General features: G+C 42.4%; 1 protein-coding gene across 2 annotated transcripts in view; it reads left to right on the top strand.

Annotated features, from left to right (window-relative positions):
• The window catches only part of CRYBG1 (crystallin beta-gamma domain containing 1), a 471,483-nt gene that overhangs the window by 338,097 nt on the left and 113,696 nt on the right, over nucleotides 1–19,690 (top strand). For both annotated transcript variants that reach the window (XM_069726284.1, XM_069726285.1), the window contains one exon: nucleotides 6,701–8,397. In XM_069726284.1, the coding sequence (XP_069582385.1) occupies nucleotides 6,701–8,397 (1,697 nt within the window). The remainder of the gene's footprint in view (nucleotides 1–6,700; nucleotides 8,398–19,690) is intronic.

Here is a 19,690-nt window from a genome sequence, read left to right as displayed (position 1 = left end):
TACTGGGTGACTTGTGTTCTCTGCGGTCTCTGGTGTCCACCTGTTCCATCAGGTTATGGGAGTTTCCTATTTAACCTGGCTTTTTTGTCATTTCCTCGCCGGCTATCAATGTAATCAGCGTGTCCTTTTACCTCTGCTCCCTGCGTCTGTTATCTTCAGGACAAGCTAAGTTTTGATTTTCCTGTTCCACGTTTTGCTTTATATTTGTCTTAGTCCAGCTTGCAGATATGTGATTCCTTGCTGCTGGTTGCTCTAGTGGGCTGAAATTACTCCTCATGTTCCATGAGTTGGCACATGAGTTCAAGTAATTTCAGGATGGTTTTTTGAAGGGTTTTTCGCTGACCGCGCAGTTCACTTTTGTATCCTCTGCTATCTAGCTTTAGCGGGCCTCATTTTTGCTGATTCTATTTTCATAACTACGTATGTGCTTTCCTCTCATTTCACCGTTATTACATGTGGGGGGCTGCTATTTCTGTGGGGTGTTTCTCTGGAGGCAAGTGAGGTCTGTGTTTCTTCTAATAGGGGAAGTTAGTCCTTCGGCTGGCGCGAGACGTCTAGGAATCATCGTAGGCACGTTCCCCGGCTACTGCTAGTTGTGTGTTTAGGTTCAGGATCGCGGTCCGCTCAGGTTCCATCACCCTAGAGCTTGTTTTGTTTTTGTGCTTGTCCTTTTGTGATCCCCTGCCATTGGGATCATGACAAAGGACACAGCCATCTCCTGGTTCTCCTCCTACCTCTGACCGCTCCTTCACTGTATCTTTTGCCGGCTCCTCTTCCTCTCCTCGTCCCCTTACTATTGGAGTTCCGCAAGGCTCAGTCCTAGGCCCCCTCCTCTTCTCTCTTTACACGGCCCCTATTGGACAAACAATCAGCAGATTTGGGTTTCAGTATCATCTCTATGCTGATGACACCCAATTATACACTTCTTCCCCCGACATCACCCCTTCCCTAATTCAAAATACCAAGGATTGTCTGTCCGCTGTCTCTAAAGGTACCTTCCCATATAATGAGATTGTTAACGATATCGTTGCAACGTCACGCTTTTTGTGACGTAGCAACGATCCCGCTAACTATCTCGTTATGTGTGACAGCGACCAACGATCAGGCCTCTGCTGGGAGATTGTTGGTCGTTGGGGAATGATCAGGACCTTTTTTTGGTCGCTGATCACCCGCTGTCATCGCTGGATCAGCGTGTGTGACGCCGATCCAGCGATGTGTTCACTTGTAACCAGGGTAAATATCGGGTTACTAAGCGCAGGGCCGTGCTTAGTAACCCGATATTTACCCTGGTTACCATTGTAAAAGTTAAAAAAAAAACAAAAAAAACCAGTACATACTTGTTGTGAATTCTGTGGCAGAGCTCCCTCCTGTGGTCACAAGTGGTACTTCGGCTGATTCTCTCTGTAAGCTTCCGTTGGTGGAGGGAAGTGGTACTGCGGCTTCTGAGTTTCCTCCCTCAGGTGATGTGGTGAGGTCGTTAGGTGCTGCTCTACTTAACTCCACCTAGTGCTTTGATCCTGGCTTCCTGTCATTGTTCCAGTATTGGACTTGTTTTCCTCCTGGATCGTTCCTGTCGCCTGCTGCTCTGCATAGCTAAGTTTTCCTTTGCTATTTTGTTTGCTTTTCTTCTGTCCAGCTTATCTATTTGTTTGCTGGAAGCTCTGGGACGCAGAGGGTGTACCTCCGTGCCGTTAGTTCGGTACAGAGGGTCTTTTTGCCCCCTTTGCGTGGTTTTTAGGGTTTTGTGTTGACCGCAAAGTTACCTTTCCTATCCTCGCTCTGTTCAGAAAGTCGGGCCTCACTTTGCTAAATCTATTTCATCTCTACGTTTGTGTTTTCATCTTACTCACAGTCATTATATGTGGGGGGCTGCCTTTTCCTTTGGGGTATTTCTCTGAGGCAAGGTAGGCTTATTTTCTATTTTCAGGCTAGCTAGTTTCTCAGGCTGTGCCGAGTTGCATAGGTAGCGTTAGGCGCAATCCACGGCTGCCTCTAGTGTTGTTGGATAGGATTAGGGATTGCGGTCAACAGAGTTCCCACGTCTCAGAGCTCGTTCTATGTTTTTGGATTATTGTCAGATCACTGTATGTGCTCTGACCTTTATGTTCACTGTGGTACTGAATTGCCTAATCATAACACATACTCAAATTCCGATATGTCACGTCCCCCGCCGTCAGCTTCCCTGCACTGACTGTCACCGCTGTGCTCTGCTTTACGGCCCGCACTGACAGTCAGTGCGGGAAGCTGACGGCGGGGGACGTGACAGACATCGGAATGTGAGTATGTAGTGTTTTTTTTTTTTTTTTTTATTTTACTTTTACAATACTAACAAGGATAAATATCTGGTTACTAAGCGCGGCCCTGCACTTAGTAACCCAATGTTTACCCTGGTTACCCGGGGACTTAAGCATCGTTGAAGACCGTTTCAACGATGCCGAAGTCGTTCCCCGGATCATTGGTCGCTGGAGAGAGCTGTCTGTGTGACAGCTCCCCAGTGACCACACAACGACTTACCAACGATCACGGCCAGGTCGTATCGCTGGTCGTGATCGTTGGTAAGTCGTTTAGTGTAACGGTACCTTTACATCATGTCCTCCCTCTATCTGAAACTAAATCTCTCCAAAACTGAACTACTTGTGTTTCTCCCCTCTACTAACCTCACTCTACCCAACATCGAAATTACCCTGGAGAGTTCAACCATAACTGCCAAGCAGCATGCCCGCTGTCTAGGGGTCATATTCGACACCGAACTTTCCTTTACTCCCTATATCCGATCACTCACTCGCTCCTGTCATCTGCATCTTAAAAACATCTCCAGAATCCGACCTTTTCTCACCTTTGAAACTGCTAAGACTCTTACTGTCGCTCTTATTCATTCTCGTCTGGACTACTGCAACTCTCTTCTGATCGGTCTCCCTCTTTCCAAACCTTCTGCTCTCCAATCCATCTTGAATGCGGCAGCCAGGGTCATATTTCTGTCCAGCCGCTTCACCGATGCCTCCATCTTGTGCCAGTCATTACACACTCTGCCCATTCGCTACAGGGTCCAGTATAAACTCATCTCTCTCACCACAAAGCTCTCCACAGTTCTGCACCGCCTTATATCTATTCTCTCATCTCCGTCTATCGCCCTACACGTGCCCTCCGTTCTACAAATGACCTAAGACTAACGTCCCCCGTAATCCGAACCTCACACCTCCGTCTCCAAGACTTCTCTCGTGCTGCGCCAGCTCTCTGGAATGCACTTCCCCAGACGATCAAACTGATACTTAGCCCCGTGTTGTGAATTCTGCTCTTGGGCTCCCTCCGGTGGTTATGAGTGGTAGTGCTGCGGTAGTTGGATCGCAGCATTTATCAGGTGTATCCATTTTTTGCAAGCTGGGCTATTTAAGTCCTGCTTTATCCTTTAGTCAGTGCCAGTTGTCCATTGTTTTTGGAGGATTCACATCCATACTTGGTCTCTCCTGGTCTGCTGTTCATTTCTTCAAAGATAAGTTCTGGCCTTGTTTTTGCTGTCCACCTGCTGTGGACCTTAGTCTGTGCATTTTCTTGTTTTGTTTTGTCCAGCTTGTCTGTGAAGGATTTTTTGCAGCCTAGCTTTGTCTCTGGAGATGCAGATATACCCTCCATGTCTTTAGTCAGATGTGGTGTTTTGTATTTTCTGTGGTGGATATTTTCTAGTGTTTTAATACTGACCGCATAGTACTGTCCTATTCTTCCTTTTTAGCTAGTATGGCCTCCTATGCTAAATCCTGATTTCATGTCTGCGTATGTTATTTCCCTCTCCTTTCAGTCAATATTTGTGGGCGGCCGTCTATCCTTTGGGGATTTTCTCTGAGGCAAGATAGTTTTCCCGTTTCTGTCTTCAGGGGTAGTTAGTTCTTAGGCTGTGTCGAGGGGTCTAGGGAGTGTTAGGTACCCCCCACGGCTACTTCTAGTTGCGCTGCTAGTTCAGGGTTTGCGGTCAGTAAAGGTACCACCTTCTCCAGAGTACGTCTCATGCTGCTCCTAGGCCACCAGATCATAACAGCCCCGACCTATTAAAGCGCGCTTTAAAAACCCATCTCTTCAAACAAGCCTACCACATCAACTACTCAGTAAACTAACTTTGTCCTGTTCCCTCCTTCCAAATATTATCTGCATGTGAATCTGCACCCTAATATTCATCTGTCTCCACACCCTCCATGCACATGATAACTGCACTTAATACTTGACTATTGCACTTTAGCACACGGGCTGATGACCGAATCATGCAGCTTTATATGAAAATCCCTATTTATTATAATTGCCAGACCTGAAATAACAAGCACTTTTCACCTATTGTGTCTCCCCTTGTAGATTGTAAGCTTGCGAGCAGTGACCTCACCCCTAATGTCACTGTTTAAATTGTCTTAACTTGTACTGAATTTATTGTCTGTACATGTCCCCGCTTAATTGTAAAGTGCTGCGGAATATGTTGGCGCTATATAAATAAAAATTATTATTATTATTATTACAGCTAGTTTTATATACATCTTGGGTGTGACATATAGTTAAAAAGTGACAATCTTACAATATGGAATGTCCCAGGAAATAAAACTTATAGCTAGTAAGGTGTTGCTCACCTGGCTGGGTTGTCAGTCACTGCTACTGCATATGCTGGAATAAAACCAGTAGTAGATGCAATAAATTAGTAGGATCTACAGATAAATCTGCTGGTCAAGAAGACATTGAATTGAGATGATGTTGAACAAAGAGCAATTTTATTAATCTACACGTTTCACAGTTGAACCTGTTTTTTTTCCTGATGAAGGAGTTTGTTCAATTGTGAAACACATAGATAAATTAAACTACTCTTTGTTCAACACCTCCAATCGATATAATCTATACCAGCAACACAGCAGATTTATCTATCCCATTCTGCTGCTGCAGTCTCCCTTTAAGTGAACTTCAGCCCTTAAGAAGATTGTACTTTTTAATTTTTTTTATTCATTCTCATTTTGACATGTGAAGCACCATGGAATAAATGGCCTAATAATAATAATAATAATAAAAATAATAATAAAAATAATAATAATAATAATATTAATAATAATAATAAACTGTTAAGCATGAGAATGAGGTGCGAGGTATGGACAGGGTAGAAAATTGACTTAAGATCTATACCATTTAGGCTTGGACTGTACGGAGCAAAATCCTGTATAAGAATTTGTGAAATATCAGTTAACTACAGATGTTATTCTGCACATGGAATGACTTTTTCTTCATGTTTACCTATGCATATTTTAGGTAATTTTTCTTCACTGGAGGTGGTTTAATTAATATAACTTAATTGCACACATTTGGCTCATGATGATAGGACTTAATAAATATAAATATATATATATATATATATATATATATATATATATATATATATATATATATATATACATACATACATACATACATACATACATACATACATACATTTTAAATGTCTTTAAGGGGAACCTGTCAGCAGGATTGTGCATAGTAACCTACAGTGTCAGGTCAGCGCCGTTATACTGATAAAAATGATACCTTGGTTGATGGAAATCCGTCTTGTGGTTGTTGTGTAATCTTTATTTTCAGTTTTGAGTTAATGATATGCTCGTGCTCCGGGGCGGCCCATGGGGGGTCTTCATGTGGTGCTCTGATTAGGTATTCATAATGCAGACTGCTGACAGGTCGCTGATCCCTCACTGACCTGCCCCCTAGTTTACATAATAAATATTATATATACCTACTAAAAAAAAAAAAAAAAACTTCTGCAAGTGGGCAGGTGCCAGCTGTGGCACCTGCGCTGTAGCATCATCATAATGCAATGTAATGTGCATATAATTATTATGGTTGAGGTTATCCCTAAAAAATCCATTTGAAAATGGTGGTCGCCGCTCCTGTGCAGTAGCAGCTATTGGTGTCTATGTAGAGGTAATCGGATAGCTGCTATTGTGCCGGTGGCGCCATCTTGCTGGAGAAGAAAAAAAAAATTTCCCCTTCCAAGATCTTTTTTTCTTCTCTGGCGAGATGCCGATGCTTGCGCAGTAGCAACTATTGTATCACCTCTATGTACAACAGCACCATTTTCAAATAGACTTTTTTTTTTAAATATCAGGATAACCTCAACCATAATAATTATATGCACAGTACACATGCGATTTATGCTGCAGCACAGGTGCCATGGCTGGCGCCTGCCTGCAGAAGTATTTTTTTTTTAGTATGCATATATAATATTCATTATGTTAACTAGGGGGCAGGTCAGTGAGGGATCAGTGACCTGTCGGCAGTCTTCATTATGAATACCTAATCAGAGCACCACATGAAGACCCCCACAGGCCGCCCCGTAGCACGAGCATATCATTAACTCAAAGCTGAAAATAAAGATTAAAAAACCACAAGACGGATTTCATCAACCAAGGTATCATTGTAATCAGTATAACGGCACCGACCTGACACTGTATGTAGGCTGCTGTGCACAGTCCTGCTGACCGGTTCCCTTTAAACAACATTGTTGAATTTTCATTTTATGCTTTGTCATCAGCTAGTGAACCAAGGCTTAAATACTCATGTAACTAAGACTAAATAAATAATGATAATAGATCAGAGGTATGCTGGGAGAAGGGATACTCCCTGTAAAAGGAAATTGTAGCACTCTGTTTCCTATTTTTCACTAAATGCATTTCCTTTTCTTTATTTCTAGTCTCGATCATCATCCACAGAATTGTCTAAGAAAGACAGCACAAAGAAACCAGTCTTGGGAAAGTTTGGGAATTTGTTTAGCACTGCCAAAAAGAAACCGGTCAAAAGTGTCTCTGAGTCTCCCACAAGCCCAACTAATGAAAAATCAGAAAAGGAAAGAAAAAGGGCTCAAGTCCTAGCAGTCTCCAGCTCCAGATTACACAACCAGGCTCCTGGCACTTCCAGTGTTGAATATAATTCAGATCATCAGACCCAGGTTGTCTCAAAGGAGCCTGTATCACCTGTAGGTCAAAGTTTAAAGGTGAATTTTAATGGAAACAGTGATATTAGACATACCAGTGAGAGTGGGGAATCAAGTATAGTAGAGTCAGAAAGTCCTGTTCTTTCTCCGGATGTATTTTCTGATGTCAGTCAAAGGTCACCACTCAGCCCAACGTTCAAGGTGGACAGACAAAGCACTGAGAAGATTGTCCGACAATTGATACAGTCACCTGGAAGGAGAAGTTCCACTGATGGAGAAGGAAAGGTCAGCATACGAAAGGTTTCACAAGAAATTCATATAGTTAAAAATGGTTCTCCAAAAGTATTAACTAAGAAAACAACAAAGTTCTCCAGCAGAGTATCTGATCCAAAATTTAGGATATCTGAAAGGTCTGTCAAAAAATTGGGAAGCACAGAAAAAATAAACTTTACAAAAGTAACATCACCAGTTGCATTTGGGGGTGATGCCAAACACCAAGCTCTGCAGCCAGCTCAATTGAAAGCATTCCTAGACACAGCAGGTGGCAGTAGTAGTTTAGGAAAAGCTGTAAGATCAGCGGACAGCTCGCCCTCTCTTAGTCCTTCCGAAGGTGACATTTTTACTGAACCTCTGGAAGATAAATCAAAAGATGAAAATTCTAGTGAGAATGCAAAGGTTTTAGCATTTGATATCTACCTTAGTAAAACTTCTGGTACTGATTCTCAGTCATCCATAAAAGGTTCTTACAGCGGGGACACAATGGAGAAGAGTCCTAATAGAAAAGTTAACAGAAAGAGACGTTCCCTTAAGTCTCAGAATAGTCAAGAGGAAAATAACGCTGAGAACATAGCACTACAGGATAATGTGTTTGATGAAAGCAGTGAGGGGGTTAGGGATTATTCAAATACTCCTGATGGGGTTTTGAAAGCTGCATCACCTGAATCAAATGGCTCAACCTCAGCCAACCAAGAATTAAAGGCGGGAACCAATAGCAAACTGTCGCCCAAGGGTGAATCAGACAAAGATAAACAGCAACACCCAGCCTCCAGCCCTATGAGGAAAAAAAATTCTTCTGCTCCCTCTTCTCCAACAGATCGCAAGGCACATTGTAGAGATTCAGTGTTTAGAAATCAGACTGCAGCTGCCTCTGCCAAAGCAACTGAGTTTAACCACCCTGTTCCTGTTTCCACAACAAATGACGCCTACGTGGAAAAAGCATCTGTTCCTGAATCCTTAGCTGGATGTGTTGGAGAGAGCTCAAGCAGTACGGCTGAGGAGGATAGCAGAGCTACCACTATAGGTGGTGTGGACAGAAGGACAAAGCAGGAGAGCAAACAAGGAGAACAGAAATTGCAGTCTCAACGCAATACAAACCAAGCTTCTGATTCAAATGGGTCAAAGCTTCACGTTGCTCTGAATGACAGCTCCAAGTCTACAGTAACATCAAAGCTTAACATGTAAGTACGTATGTATTCTCAGTGCCCCTAGAAAATATTTATTATCTGTTGGCTTTTTTTATTGCATATTCAACAGTATTTAAAGGAAAAGAGAGTGTAAAAGAACGTTCACAAAAAACGTAGTACTCATCATTCTGTGTTCTGCAGAACAATGATATCCGAAGTGGCAAAAAGTTGCCTCCATTCTAGACAGTTGTTTTTTTTTTTGTTTTTGTTTTTTTTTTTAGAACATATTTGGAAAACTGTTTTTGTAGTCACATACAATAGTTTAAATCATGCACATGAAAAAATATGCAGCTACAGTAAATGCTGTTTTAACATTTTCAAAAATAGAAAAAACTGAGTGCCCTAAATATAAATGAACTCCATTGATATTATTTATATTGATTGTTTTAAGAAACCGTTTTAGGTAAGACTTAAGCAATTTATTACCCTTCTTGGCAGTATCGTTAAGAGATATTTATCATGTTGAAATTTCTGAAGAATTTGTTTCACATTTTTTCGAATTGGGTGCAGTGTTGCATTTTAAGGCAATGTAAATATTTCATCACCTCTGTGCCTAATGTGCTTGTATTGTCAATGTGGGGATATTTATTCCCATCCTTCCCCTTAACCTCATCTGTCGAAAGTAGGGAGGTCCAAATACACATAACTTAGTCAATCTTTACTGACGAAACTTGCAGATTTATCTGTTTTATTTTTTTTCTAATGTTTGAGTGCCTAAATCCACTACTGTAATAGAAATGTCAATGTTTTATATAGGATCACTCAACTAAGCAGTCATACAAACGAATCTCTGGTTTAGATGGGTGTATTTCATGGTCAGTAAATAGACCGCAATGTCCGGAGTGACTGCGGGTCTCTTGATCCCAACTTACTATGACATGGACACTTACAAGGCTGGAAGTTCAGGCTGGGGCACCTGCGGTCATTCAGGATATTGTGGTGCACATACGGATCGTAAAATATGTCCATCTGAATCCAGCCTAAATAAAAATGTACAGAGACTTATGTAAGCTGCAGAACTTTGTAGGAACTGACCTTCAGTTATTACATTCTCATATATATTAGACTCTTCGCACATGTCCTATTAGTTATTTCTGTTTTTTAATACATTTTGGAATCATAAAAACAGAAATATAATGTTCCACCACAGGGCCCATTCATTTGAATGGGAAGGAAACTGTCATAAAATGTCTTCCCTTTGACTGCAGTTGTGTTGTCTATTTTTTTCAGTTAGATCAAAAACATAATGTACATAACTTTTTTTGTTTGGCTAAATAAACAGATGGTAGCTGAGTTTCTTATTTTTCTTGCATTTGAGGTGTATGAGAGATTGATCATCATTTGTAATCAGTTATGTAAAAAAATATGCATTTAATAGGACTAAAACTAAAGTGTCCATTTTTAAATAGATCAATTTTTTTTAAAGGCAGAGCCTTAGTGGAATGCCTAACCATCTAATAAGAGGATGTTCAGACTGTCCCTCCCTACAGCAGATATCTGCGAAATGAAGAATATGGAGTGTTGATTTCAAGGTGCCTGAATTTTTGTTCCCTACAAGAGATAGGGAGTTGTATGGCAGAAGCTCCTCCCCCTTTCTCCATTTTGAATACATACACTCTTGAATGAGTCGTTTGTGTATATTGGGGTGTTGGGAAGAATCTAACGTGTATGGCCACATTTATTTTTTTGTGTTTTTGTAACACAGCCCGTTCATGATACAAGATAAAAAAAAAATAGTGGACGCCAGCGATGATATGCATGAGATGCACTGAATAACAAAGATTTCTGTGCAGAAATCCAGGGACTCGCCAAGCATTTGCCATAACATGATTCAGCATTTTACAGCCCAGCATGAAATAACTTGTCATCAGAGCTTGAGTCTGCCAATATCATGGAAGCCTTATTTGTCTGCTACTTTCCTGCCTAATATTATAACTTCTCTACTTGTCTGCCAAATGCTTTTATACAGTGGTGTGATTAAAGACCGAGGAATACAAATGTGGGTGGGAGAGAACAGAGGTAGATAATAAGTAACACAGAGCAAACACCAGCTCCCATTTGAATATACTGGGTACAGTGCATATGGGCAGATTTTCCTGTTTTACAGTCAGGATGTTTGTTCCTTTGTTTTTAGTGACTCCTATTATAGGTTGGCATTAGTGATGAGCGAGCGTAATTGGATAAGGCATTATCCGAGCATGATCGTGTGCTAACACAGTTGTCTTCGGCGTGCTCAAAAATGTTTGAGTCCCGTGGCTGCATGTCTCGTTGCTGTTCGACAGCCACAATGCATGCAGGGATTGCCTGTTTGTTAACCCCCTTCCCGACCTTTGACGCATCGTATGCGTCATGAAAACCTGTGCCAATCTGACCTGTGACGCAGCATATGCGTCATGGTCGGATTGCGCGCCTGCAGGCCTGGTGAAAGGGTTAACTGTAATTTCACCCGGCCTGCAGGGACAGGGGGAGTTGTACTTTAGGCCAGGGGGGGTGGCTTAGCCCCCCCGTGGCTACGATCGCTCTGATTGGCTGTTGAAAGTGAAACTGCCAATCAGAGCGATTTGTAATATTTCACCTAAAAAACTGGTGAAATATTACAATCCAGCCATGGCCGATGCTGCAATATCATCGGCCATGGCTGGAAACTCATGTGCAACCACCCCACCCCACCGATCGCCCCCCCCAGCTCTCCGATCTGTGGTCCGCTCCCCCGTCCTCCTGTCCGCTCCCCCCGTGCTCCAATCCCACCCCCCTGCACTCCGATCCACCCCCCCGCACTCCGATCCACCCCCCGCACTGCGATCCACCCCTCCGCACTGCCCATATATTATAAAAGGAAGTATTTCTTTATATGCACTTAGTGATATTATGAATGTCCAAGACTGCCCCTCTTGTTTTTAATTTATTTTTTGTGTATTGTTCTATTGGTGTCAAATAAAGCATTTTGAACTTATAGATATTCTCTCTTTAATTATTTATGTTCAAGTAGTTTCTTGATTGGTTAAAAGCGTGGTACCTACTTGAAGTGTACGTATTGTAACTTTGGGATTTTTTCCTTTTCGGATTAAGGAGTTGTACTTTAGCCCAGGAGGGGTGGCTTAGCCCCCCCGTGGCTACGATCGCTCTGATTGGCTGTTGAAAGTGACGTTTCACTTTCACTTTCAATCAGAGCGGTAGTAATATTTCACCAATGAAAATTGGTGAAATATTACAATCCAGCCATGGCCGATGCTGCAATAGCATCAGCCATGGCTGGAGATCGCGATCAGCCCCCCCACCGCCACCGATCTCCTCCCCTGCGGTCCTCCGTCCTGTCATATAGTGTCCCCCGCTTCCCTCCGTCCTCCTGTCCGCTCCCCCCCCACTGTCCAATCACCCCCCTCATACTTACCGACCTGTGTCCCTCCCGGTGTCCGTCCGTCTGTTCGATGGGTGCCGCCATCTTCCAAAATGGCGGGCGCATGCGCATTGCGCCCGCCGAATCTGCCGTCCGGCTGATTCGTTACAGGTACATTTTGATCGCTGTGATAGGTTCTATCACAGTGATCAAAATAAAAAAAATAATGAATAAACCCCCCCTTTATCACCCCCATAGGTAGGGACAATAATAAAATAAAGAAATTTTTTTTCTTTGCCCCACTAGGGTTAGGGTTAGGGTTGGTTCACACTGAGTCTAAGCAGTCTGTTAGACGGACTACGTTACACCGTGGCATAAACGCGGTGTAACGTAGTCCGTTACGGCCGCAGTTGACAGCAATGTTGGACGCATCACTAGCGCACGCCCACAATGGGCGTACGCTAGGGATGTGCCGTCATTGAGTGATGGACCCGGAGACGCGGGCTGCAGCGTTTCCGGGTCCGTCACTGCTAGCGCAGATAGAGCTAGCAGATGCTCTATCTGCGCTAGCGCAATGCAAATGTCGGCACTTGCTCTAGCAGCAGCCCGTTAGCGTATATTCTGAACGGGCTGCTGCTAGCGCAGTGTGAACCTGGCCTTAGGGTTAAGGTTATGGCTAGAATTAGGGTTAGAACTAGGGTTAGGGTTAGAATTAGGCTATGTGTACACGGTGCGGATTTGGCTGCGGATCTGCAGCGGATTTGGCTTCGTAGCAGTTTTCCATCAGGTTTACAGTACCATGTAAACCTATGGAAAACCAAATCCGCTGTGCCCATGGTGCGGAAAATACCACGCGGAAACGCTGTGTTGTATTTTCCACAGCATGTCAATTCTTTGTGCTGATTCCGCAGCGCTTTACACCTGTTCCTCAATCGGAATCCACAGGTGAAATCCGCACAAGAAACACTGGAAATCCGCAGTAAATCTGCAGGTAAAATGCAGTGCCTTTTACCTGCGGATTTTTCAAAAATGGTGCAGAAAAATCTCACACGAATCCGCAACGTGGGCACATAGCCTTAGGGTTAGGGTTGGAATTAGGGTTAAGATTAGGCTGTGGTTAGGGTTAGGGGTGTGTTGGGGTTAAGGTTGGGATTAGGGTTAGGATTAGGGTTGGGATTTTAGGGTTAGGAGTGTGTTGGGGTTAGGGTTGTGGTTAGGGGTGTGTTGGGGTTAGGGTTGTGATTAGGGTTATGGCTAGAGTTGAGATTAGGGTTAGGGGTGTGTTGGGGTTAGTGTTGGAGTTAGATTTGAGGGGTTTCCACTGTTATGGCACATCAGGGGTCTCCAAACGCAACATGGCGCCACCATTGATTCCAGTCAATCTTGCATTCAAAAAGTCAAATGGTGCTCCCTCCCTTCCGAGCCCCGACGTGCGCCCAAACAGTGGTTTACCCCCACGTATGTTGTACCAGCATACTCAGGACAAACTGGGCAACAATTATTGGGATCCAATTTCTCCTGTTACCCTTGTGAAAATAAAAAATTGCTTGCTAAAACATCATTTTTGAGGAAAGAAAAATGATTTTTTATTTTCACACTTCTGTGAAGCACTTGGGGGTTCAAAGTGCTCACCACATATCTAGATAAGTTCCTTGGGGGTCTAGTTTCCAAATTGTGGTCATTTGTGGGGGGGTTTCTACTGTTAAGGCACATCAGGGGCTCTGCAAACACAACATAACGCCCGCAGACCATTACATCAAGTCTGCATTTCAAAAGTCACTACTTCCCTTCCGAGCCCCGATGTGTGCCCAAACAGTGGTTTACCCCCACATATGGGGTATCAGTGTACTCAGGACAAACTCGGCAATAACTGTTGGGGTCCAATTTCTTCTGTTACCCTTGTGAAAATAAAAAAATTGCTTGCTAAAACATAATTTTTGAGGAAAGAAACATGATTTTTTATTTTTACGGCTCTGCGTTGTAAACTTCTGTGAAGCACTTGGGGGTTCAAAGCGCTCACCACATATATAGATAAGTTCCTTCGGGGGTCTAGTTTCCAAAGAGGGGTCACTTGTGGGGGGTTTCTACTGTTTAGGCACACAGGGGCTCTCCAAACACGACATGGTGTCCGCTAACGATTGGAGCTAATTTTTCATTCAAAAAGTCAAATGGCGCTCCTTCCATTCCGAGCCCCGACGTGCGCCCAAACAGTGGTTTAAAAAATAATGGTTTTGTAAATTTTGCTGTAAAAATGAGAAATCTCTGGTCAAATTTCCTAGCAAAAAAAAAAAAATTGGTTCCAAAATTGTGCTGATGTAAAGTAGACATGTGGGTAATGTTATTTATTAACTATTTTGTGTCACATAACTCTCTCGTTTAACAGAATAAAAATTCAAAATTTGAAAATTGCTAAATTTTCAAAAATTTTGCCAAATTTCCATTTTTTTCACAAATAAACGCAAAAATTATCGATCTAAATTTACCACTAACATGAATCCCAATATGTCACGAAAAAACAGTCTCAGAACCGCTAGGATTCGTTGAAGCGTTCTTGAGTTATTACCTCATAAAGGGACACTGGTCAGAATTACAAAAAAACGGCCAGGTCTTTTAAAGGGACACTGTCACCTGAATTTGGAGGGAACAATCTTCAGCCATGGAGGCGGGGTTTTTGGGTTTTTTATTCACCCTTTCCTTACCCGCTGGCTGCATGCTGACTGCAATATTGGATTGATATTCATTCTCTGTCTTCCATAGTACACGCCTGCGCAAGGCAAGATTGTCTTGTGCAGGCATGTACTACGGAGGACAGAGAATGAACTTCAATCCAATATTGCAGTCAGCATGCAGCCAGCGGGTAAGGAAAGGGTGAATCAAACACCCAAAAACCCCGCCTCCATGGCTGAAGATTGTTCCCTCCAAATCCAGGTGACAGTGTCCCTTTAAGGTCAAAATAGGCTGGGTCATGAAGGGGTTAAACAATCCCTGCCACTGCATGTGTTGCGCCTGTCACTTTTTAGTATTTTCTGTTGTATAGGCCCTATGTCCCCTATGTGATGTGGTCCCTAAAAAAAATGGTTTTATAAAGTTTGTTGGAAATTTGAGAAATTGCAGATCAATGTTGAACCCTTCTATCTTCCTAACATTTGTAAAAAAATTGTGCTGATGTAAAGTAGACATGTTGGAAATCTAATTTATTCATTACTTTGTGTTGTATAACTATCTGATTTAAGGGCATACAAATTTAAAGTTTCAAAATTGTGACATTTTCTATTTTTTTGTCAAATTTTAGATCTTTTCATAAATATATGCAAATCATATAAACCAAAATTTAACACTAACATGGAGTACAATATGTCACAAAAAACTCCAAATCACTGGGATCCTTTGAAGAGTTCCAGAGTTATTACCACATAAAGTGACATTGGTCAGATCAAAAAAAAATATCCTGGTCATTAAGGTCACAATTAACTTTATCACTAAGGGCTAAACTCATTTGGGTATTCCAGGATCATGTTTGTTTCTCTTTTTTGAAGCTTCACATATTTAGATAAAATCATCTTATATACAGCACCTTGCTGTCTACTAATTAGCCAGGACTAGTCCAGTGAGATTTTCACTTCAGTTTTTACCATTCCCACCTTCTCTTCCCCTGTCATGTCTCTGCTCTGCTGTTGCTTTACCAGATTGTCTGCTTTTGGATCAACAAGCTATTAGCTGAGCGGTGACTGTGTAAGGCCTTATTCATATGTCCGCTTTTTTTCGTTTTTTCGTAAGTATTCGTATATCAAAACCAGGAGCAGTTCCAAAGTGCAATACAGTTGTGAATCTAAAATTATAGCTTTTCTCTATGTGGATTCCACTCCTGGTTTTAGCTTACTAATGGGGATGAAAAATACTGAAGTGTGAAATAAGACCTAAGTGGGGAGCCAAGAGAAGTGGAAACTGTAAAGAGGCAGGGACTGTCAATAATGTCCTTGGGGCTTGACTGCAGCTACTGAACCTGGACTAGTCTCAATGAGTAAAAGTCTCACTAGACTAATGCAAGATGCTGTACATAAGTTGATTTTGCTCAAATATATGCAGATACATACTGTATTTTTCGGACTATAAGATGGACTGGACCATAAGACGCACTCCAAATTTTCAGAAGGAAAATAGGGAAAAAATATAATGTGTCAAATGGAGGTCTGTCGTATAGTCCAAATTCAGCTTACCATGGGGGTGATCGGCACAGGTGGAGGAGTGGTCACAGGGGTTGTTCGGTGGTCCAGGCTGGTGCGGTGGCCTCCGTGAAATCCCATCCCAGGCTGGTGCAGTGGTGGTGCTCTCTGGTGCTCCTCTGTGGGGCGGTGGCGGTGGTGCTCTGTGGGGCGGCGGTGGTGCTCTGTGGCACTGCGGGGCTCTGCCGGCATTTCGTGAAAGCCTGGAGACCTGTGCAGATACGGTGCTGTGATGCGGTGGCCTCCGAGAAAATGGCCGGCTGGGGTGGCGCATGCTCAGATTCAGATCTCTGCAATGAGATCTCGTCCCGAGATCTGAATCTGAGCATGTGGTGGCCTCCGGGAAAATGGTCGCCTGGGGCGGCGCATGCTCATATTCAGATCGTTGCCAAGTTCTGAATCTGAGTATGCACGACCCCCGGCGGCCATTTTCCCGGATTCCAGTACTGGATCTGCGGGGGCCTCCGGGCTTTCATGAAATGCTGGTGGAGCCCCATCGCTGAGCAGAGCATCACCACCGCCACACAGAGGAGCACCACCGGCGCCGCCCCACTGCCGCACTAGCCTGGGAAGGGAGGCTGTATCGCCCTGCAGCGTTGGAGCGTGATCGTCGCCATAGTATTTGTAAGTATATTCCGACCATAAGACACATCCCCATTGCCCCCCAAATTTTTTGGGAAAAAAGTGCGTCTTATGGTCCAAAAAATATGGTAACATAAACATAATCCTATAATACACTGTGAGCCGTCGCAGGCAGGGTCCTCTTTCCTCTTGTACCAGTCAGTTACTTGTTTTTTCAAGATAATTGTGCTTGTTTTTTCAAGATAATTGTGCTTGTTTTTTATGTATACCCCTTTTCACATGTAAAGCACCATGGAATAAATGGCGTAATAATAATAATGTAAAATGTCTACAAGTTCATGGGGCAGATTAAAAGTGTCAGGTAATTAAACACTATAGGATCCAATACTTAATATTACAACTCTAGATTCATTATAACACCATCACCCCTATTGCATATTAATCCAATGAGGTAGTTTTTTTCAAAAATATCAATATTTTATTTATACAAAAGAATAATAGGTTTATACAAGTAAATATAAATATTGTATAAACCTATTATTCTTTTGTATAAATAAAATATTGATATTTTTGAAAAAAAACTCTCTACCTCATTGGATTAATATGCAATAGGGGTGATGGTGTTATAATAGGGGTGATGGTGTTATAAAAGTGTCAGGTGCCTGACAGTTTCACTTTAAAAACAGAGCATGCTGCCCTGATAAAATAAAAAGACAAACATCTCATTATACTCAGAAGAAAGGTCATTAGAAGGAGCGCTGTATGACACTACATTTCCCCTACAAAAGGATCCATATCACAGGCAGATGAAGCAAATTTAGAGGCATTCCCCCAAGGTCCAGGTGCTTTTGCAATTGATAGGCTGTCTTGCTTTGACCTGTACACATAGAGATATTTTCTCTAAAAACAAGAATTCTAGTAACGAATACATTTTTTTTGCTTGATGTCCTTAAAATGTATCTTCTGTTTTGGTTCAATTTCTATCTAAAAAAAAAATTAGGATTGTGGTACAGCATCAAAGGCCTCATCAAAAAGGAAAACGCCAAATCCCGACTAGAGGAAAACTGACAATAGAAAATGTCTACCAGTGATGAGCATGTACCCAACTGTACCCTTCAAGGTGCCCAACACCACATTCAAAAAGTTTATTAACGCTTCAGATGCTTCACATGTATTAACGGAATGTAGAAGGAAAAAATGAATATTTTACTTTTTTTCACAAAAATTTAGCTTTAGCCTTACATTTTTTACTTTCACAAGGATGACAAGAAAATGGACCCCAAAATTTGTTGTGCAATTTCTCCTGAGTACCCCGATACCCCATATGTAGTGGAAAGCTACGGTTTGGGCAAACAACAGAGCTAGGAAGGCATGCAGCACAGTTTGACTTTTTGAACATAAAAATTTCTGACATCGAAAGCAGATGCCGTGTCACATTTGGAGAGCCCCTGATATGTCTAAATAGTGGAAACCTCCCGCAAGTGACCCAATTTTGGAAACTACACCCCTAAAGATTTTATCCAGGGGTATTGTGAAGATTTTTAACCCAAAGGTTCTACACGGAATTTGAGAACATTAGGTCGTTATATTGAATATGTCATTAGTGCTCACTACTAAAGTTTGCATTGGGTGCTAAGGTATGCACTATCGTGGGTGATCGAGCGACCCTAATGCCAGCTCGAGTAGTGAGCACTTGCACTCAACACTAATCATCATATCGTCTTTTTTTTTTTCTTTTTTAACTTTTGAAAAAATGCTAACACTAGTACATCCCTCACCCTAATGGGAAAGAAATTAAAATGATAAAATAAAAAGTGTGATATCACCCCACCGGATGACATGCAAATTATTGGCGTTAGATCTGATCACAATGATCAATCACAGTGATTACAATGAACCAATAGGAAAAATCCTCGCTCTTGCCGGTGCTGGCCAGCAGATCTCGGCAGGCGCACTGCACATGTGCCCACCATTTTTTTTTTTCGGGAAGAGGATGCGGAGGTACGGGGGTGGGGGGGAGGGAGGTTGTGGAATTCCTATTTATCTCTCCTCTCACCTATATGTACATCATGTCCGAAGAGAGAGAGATGTTTTTAATAGCTGGCACGCTTTTTTTTTTTAAAACGTGATTGCCTTTGTTCATTGAAAAACGGCGATCACATAGTTACATAGTTATTAAGGTTGAAGGAAGACTTTAAGTCCATCTAGTTCAACCCATAACCTAACAGGCCCTAACATGTTGATCCAGAGGAAGGCAAAAAAAACCCATGTGGCAAAAAGTAAGCTCCACATTGGGGAAAAAATTCCTTCCCGACTCCACATACGGCAATCAGACTAGTTCCCTGGATCAACGCCCTATCAAGGAATCTAGTGTATATACCCTGTAACATACTTTTCCAGAAAGGTATCCAGTCCCCTCTTAAATTTTAGTAATGAATCAATCATTACAACATCATACGGCACAGAGTTCCATAGTCTCACTGCTCTTACAGTAAAGAATCCGCATCTGTTATTATGCTTAAACCTTCTCCCCTCCAGACGTAGAGGATGCCCCCTTGTTCCTGTCTCAGGTCTATGATTAAAAAGATCATCAGAAAGGTCTTTGTACTGTCCCCTCATATATTTATACATTAAAATAAGATCACCCCTTAGTCTTCGTTTTTCCAAACTAAATAGCCCCAAGTGTAATAACCTATCTTGGTACTGCAGACCCCCCAGTCCTCTAATAACCTTGGTCGCTCTTCTCTGCACCCGCTCCAGTTCAGCTATGTCTTTCTTATACACCGGAGACCAGAACTGTGCACAGTATTCTAGGTGTGGTCGAACTAGTGACTTGTATAGGGGTAAAATTATGTTCTCCTCATGAGCATCTATGCCTCTTTTAATGCATCCTATTATTTTATTTGCCTTTGTAGCAGCTGCCTGACACTGGCCACTGAACATGAGTTTGTCATCCACCCATACACCCAGGCCTTTTTCATTGACGGTTTTGCCCAGAGTTTTAGAATTAAGCACATGATCGGGACCAGAAAAACTGGCCCTGGTAGCTGAAACCCCAGAGCTTTTATGACGCTGAGGGGTGCTATAACCGTACTCCCGATCGCCGTTTTAAAATGGCAATGAGGTACTATGACCCCTTAATGGC

The sequence above is a fragment of the Ranitomeya imitator genome, chromosome 5 (genome assembly GCF_032444005.1).
Source record: "Ranitomeya imitator isolate aRanImi1 chromosome 5, aRanImi1.pri, whole genome shotgun sequence".
Lineage (NCBI taxonomy): Eukaryota > Metazoa > Chordata > Amphibia > Anura > Dendrobatidae > Ranitomeya > Ranitomeya imitator.
The sequence above is the reverse complement of the archived record's forward strand: the minus strand, read 5'-3'. Positions and strand labels throughout refer to the sequence as shown.